This window comes from Impatiens glandulifera, chromosome 3, assembly GCF_907164915.1.
Source record: "Impatiens glandulifera chromosome 3, dImpGla2.1, whole genome shotgun sequence".
NCBI classification, from domain to species: Eukaryota; Viridiplantae; Streptophyta; class Magnoliopsida; order Ericales; family Balsaminaceae; genus Impatiens; species Impatiens glandulifera.
This window is the reverse complement of record NC_061864.1, coordinates 6,635,326-6,638,625: the sequence shown is the minus strand read 5'-3', so window position 1 is coordinate 6,638,625 and position 3,300 is coordinate 6,635,326. Positions and strand designations below refer to the sequence as shown.

The window sequence follows — 3,300 nt, the reverse complement described above, 5'->3', positions numbered from 1 at the left end:
TTTTATAACACAGTTAAAATAAATAGACACTTATTAAGTCTTACTTCCGACAAAACTCTCATCTCCACTTTCGGAAGACTTTTTAAGTTTCATTCTCAATCGACAACTAATTGCCTAGTTCAATTTATAGAAAATAATATTGCAAACTAACACAACGACCTCTAAATATTATTTGATTCATTAGAGATGATTTTTGGAGATGAATTGAACAACCGTCCTATTTTCCTATTGTTATCGTCTTAGTTTACAACATAGTTGTTTGAAAATGTTATAATATTTTAGTTTATTGAAGAACAAATTCAAATTCAAATAGATATATAAAAAATAATTAAAATTCATTATTCTCGGTATATATTACTATGTATAATTATAAAACCATAACAAATTGATATATTGTATTTGATAAAGGCAATCTTGGTTAAATTAAATTACTAATACCATATATTATTTGGGATGAATTAAGAGCTGATAATTGAGTGTTTTAAAATAAAAATAAAAAAACCCTAAATCTGCGACCGATATATTTTCATAAGTGTATTTTTCTGTAGCTGAAAGACAGTTAGTAATAGGGTTAAGCTATAAATATGACTGAGATTTATCAGAAAACTAACTAGTTGAATAAACAAGCTGTCCGTTATTTCCCGTTCATCATGCCGTCTCGCCGGAAGCTCTCGTCGCCGTCGCCGTCTCTCCAGCCTGAGAAGGACAATCGCCATGTGTCTCCGCCGATTGCTGGCGGAGCCTCCGCCGCTTTCTCTGCCTTCTTCCTCTTCTTCTCTATCTGTTTCCGCAAACTCACTAGCAAAAGGACCGTCCCATCTGATTCCAAACTTCCGCATCGATTCTCATATTCCGTCCTCCGTCGCGCCACATCAAACTTCTTGGCAGCCAACCGCCTTGGTCGCGGCGGATTCGGATCCGTCTACCGAGGAACTATCGGAAATCCTTGTCAGGAAATCGCTGTCAAGGTTATGGACGTCGGTTCTCTCCAAGGCGAGCGTGAATTCCAGAACGAACTCATCTTAGCAGGTAAAATTGATTCGATTTACATTGTCTCAATCATCGGCTTTTCCACCGATAAGAAACGACGACGTATGCTTCTCGTTTACGAGTTCATGTGCAACGGCAGTTTGCAGGATTGCTTACTCCATCGCAAGTCCGCGGAATTGAAGGAATGGAAGAAGCGATTCTCCATCGCACTTGATATAGCCAAAGGACTCGAATATCTTCACCACCATTGTCAGCCACCTGTGATTCACGGCGATATTAAGCCGAGTAATATACTCTTGGATGGAAGTTTCAACGCTAAGATCGGCGATTTCGGCTTGGCTAGATTGAGATCGGAGATATCAATAATCGAAGGAATTGATGCGGAGAAAAACATCGGTGGAGGCGGAGCAGATGACAACGAGTCTATAATGGAAGAGACAGAGAGTAAGACGTCGGAGATGTTACCGGAGGAAGAAGAAGAAGAAGGTGTAGTAAACGCTGTATTATCGGAAGGCAACATTAATAAGAGCGGAAGCCCAAAGAAGAGTCTATCAGGAAAGGATTGGTGGTGGAAGCAAGAGAAGAACGAATCAGAGGTTGTGAAGGACTATGTGATAGAATGGATTGGAAGTGAGAAACCAAAGAGTGAATGGGTTAGGGCTTCATCTAGTTCGACTCCAATAGGGAAATCAGAGAGAAAAAGAGGAAAGAAGAGATTAGATTGGTGGGTAACAATGGATGACGACAAGAATATGGAAAAAGAGAAGAGAAGACCAGCTAGGGAATGGTGGAGGGAGGAATACCGTGAAGAACTCGAAAGAAAGATGAAGAAAAAGATTAAGAATAAGAAGCAAGAATCAGAATCGACAAGTTATGATCATGTAAGTGAAGATGGTGATGTAAATAACACCGATAGAAAGAAGAGGAGAAATCATGATTCTTTAAGTTGTGGGATTAGTAGCACGCCAAGTATGAGAGGAACTGTTTGTTATACTGCACCTGAATATGGTGGTGAAGGTTGTGATTTATCCGATAAGTGTGATGTCTACAGTTTCGGTGTTCTTTTGCTAGTTTTGATTGCTGGAAGAAGACCGCTGCAGGTGACTAGTTCACCAATGTCGGAATTTGAACGATTCAATCTTGTATCGTGGGCGCGTCATCTTGCCCGTGTGGGAAAGCTTCTGGATTTGGTGGATCAGTCTATTATTATTGAATCTTTGAATATAAAAGAAGCTATACTATGCATAAAAGTTGCATTAGTTTGCATTCAGAAATCCCCTGCTCAACGACCTAGTATGAAGGAAGTAGTTGGAATGTTTTCGGGTGAACTAGAATCGCCCCAGCTTCCACTTGAGTCGTTCTCGCGGTTTCCTCACAATAAGAACAGGTCACAAAGGAAGCTGGTTGTGCGGTAATCTTTCTTTCTTGTAACTTGTAAGTGCCCAATTTTCAGTCACATATGCAGGCAGCTCTGTTCATTATTGTTGGTCTTCTTTCTTATTGATTCTTTAAGCACAAAAGTTTATACAATAAAATGAAGTTCACATTGATTCATTTTCTAAATTCTAACACTTTCAATCGCCACAACTATCAATTTGCTTGATTCTTTACAATTGACACTTTTTTTTTTCTTCTGAAAAGTTAATTGATTCTTGAACCATTGGATGGTATAGAATACCTTCAATTGGTCCCGAACCAAATTGTTCATTTTGAGGTTATTCCTCCTGTGTAACCGGTAGTTAGTCCCTTAATTCGATTTGAGTGAGGAACTATCTAATCCCACCAATCCATGAATGAGAAAACAAGATAAATGGTTTTTAGATCCACTGCATTTAGGATCTAAAATATGATTCATATTCATGATATCTGCATAAACCACCACATAACTGTGTTGTTTGGACAAATCAACAAAGCATAAGGTTTCTAGAGTTGACTGATAGGTTGAACCAGGATAGATCATTTTTTAGACTAATTAAGATCAATGTAAATACAACTAAATAATATAGATTATGATGTGCAATCCCATATTAACATTTTTTTATTATTGGGTTTTAAGTACGATTTTTTACATTATATTTAACTTAGTTTAACCCATGTTAACATGTAGACGTGATATTTAACATTTCTATTTTTAATTGGTTTTAATAGAGATCATGATGGAAGTTGAATTTGTGACCCTTAATTTCTTATTTACAATTTGTGTCACTTAAGATTTAAAAATAAAGATTGTCTCGGGTCCATTATGGATATTGGGTTCTTGACCTATGGATAATTTGGGTTGATCTGCCTTAGTCCAGGTTAGCTGGGCTT

General features: G+C 37.6%; 1 protein-coding gene across 1 annotated transcript; it reads left to right on the top strand.

The window, feature by feature from the left end:
* The first annotated feature begins 623 nt into the window (after positions 1–623).
* LOC124931601 (receptor-like serine/threonine-protein kinase At4g25390) lies at positions 624–2,538 on the top strand. Its single transcript, XM_047472112.1, has one exon. The coding sequence runs from the start codon at positions 651–653 to the stop codon at positions 2,403–2,405; it is 1,755 nt and encodes a 584-aa protein (XP_047328068.1). The 5' UTR covers positions 624–650; the 3' UTR covers positions 2,406–2,538.
* The last annotated feature ends 762 nt before the right edge of the window (positions 2,539–3,300 follow it).

What these genes read in the sequence shown, in the direction of transcription:
- LOC124931601 (XM_047472112.1), top strand. Translation starts at nt 651, where the DNA reads ATGCCGTCTCGCCGGAAGCTCTCGTCGCCGTCGCCGTCTCTCCAGCCT.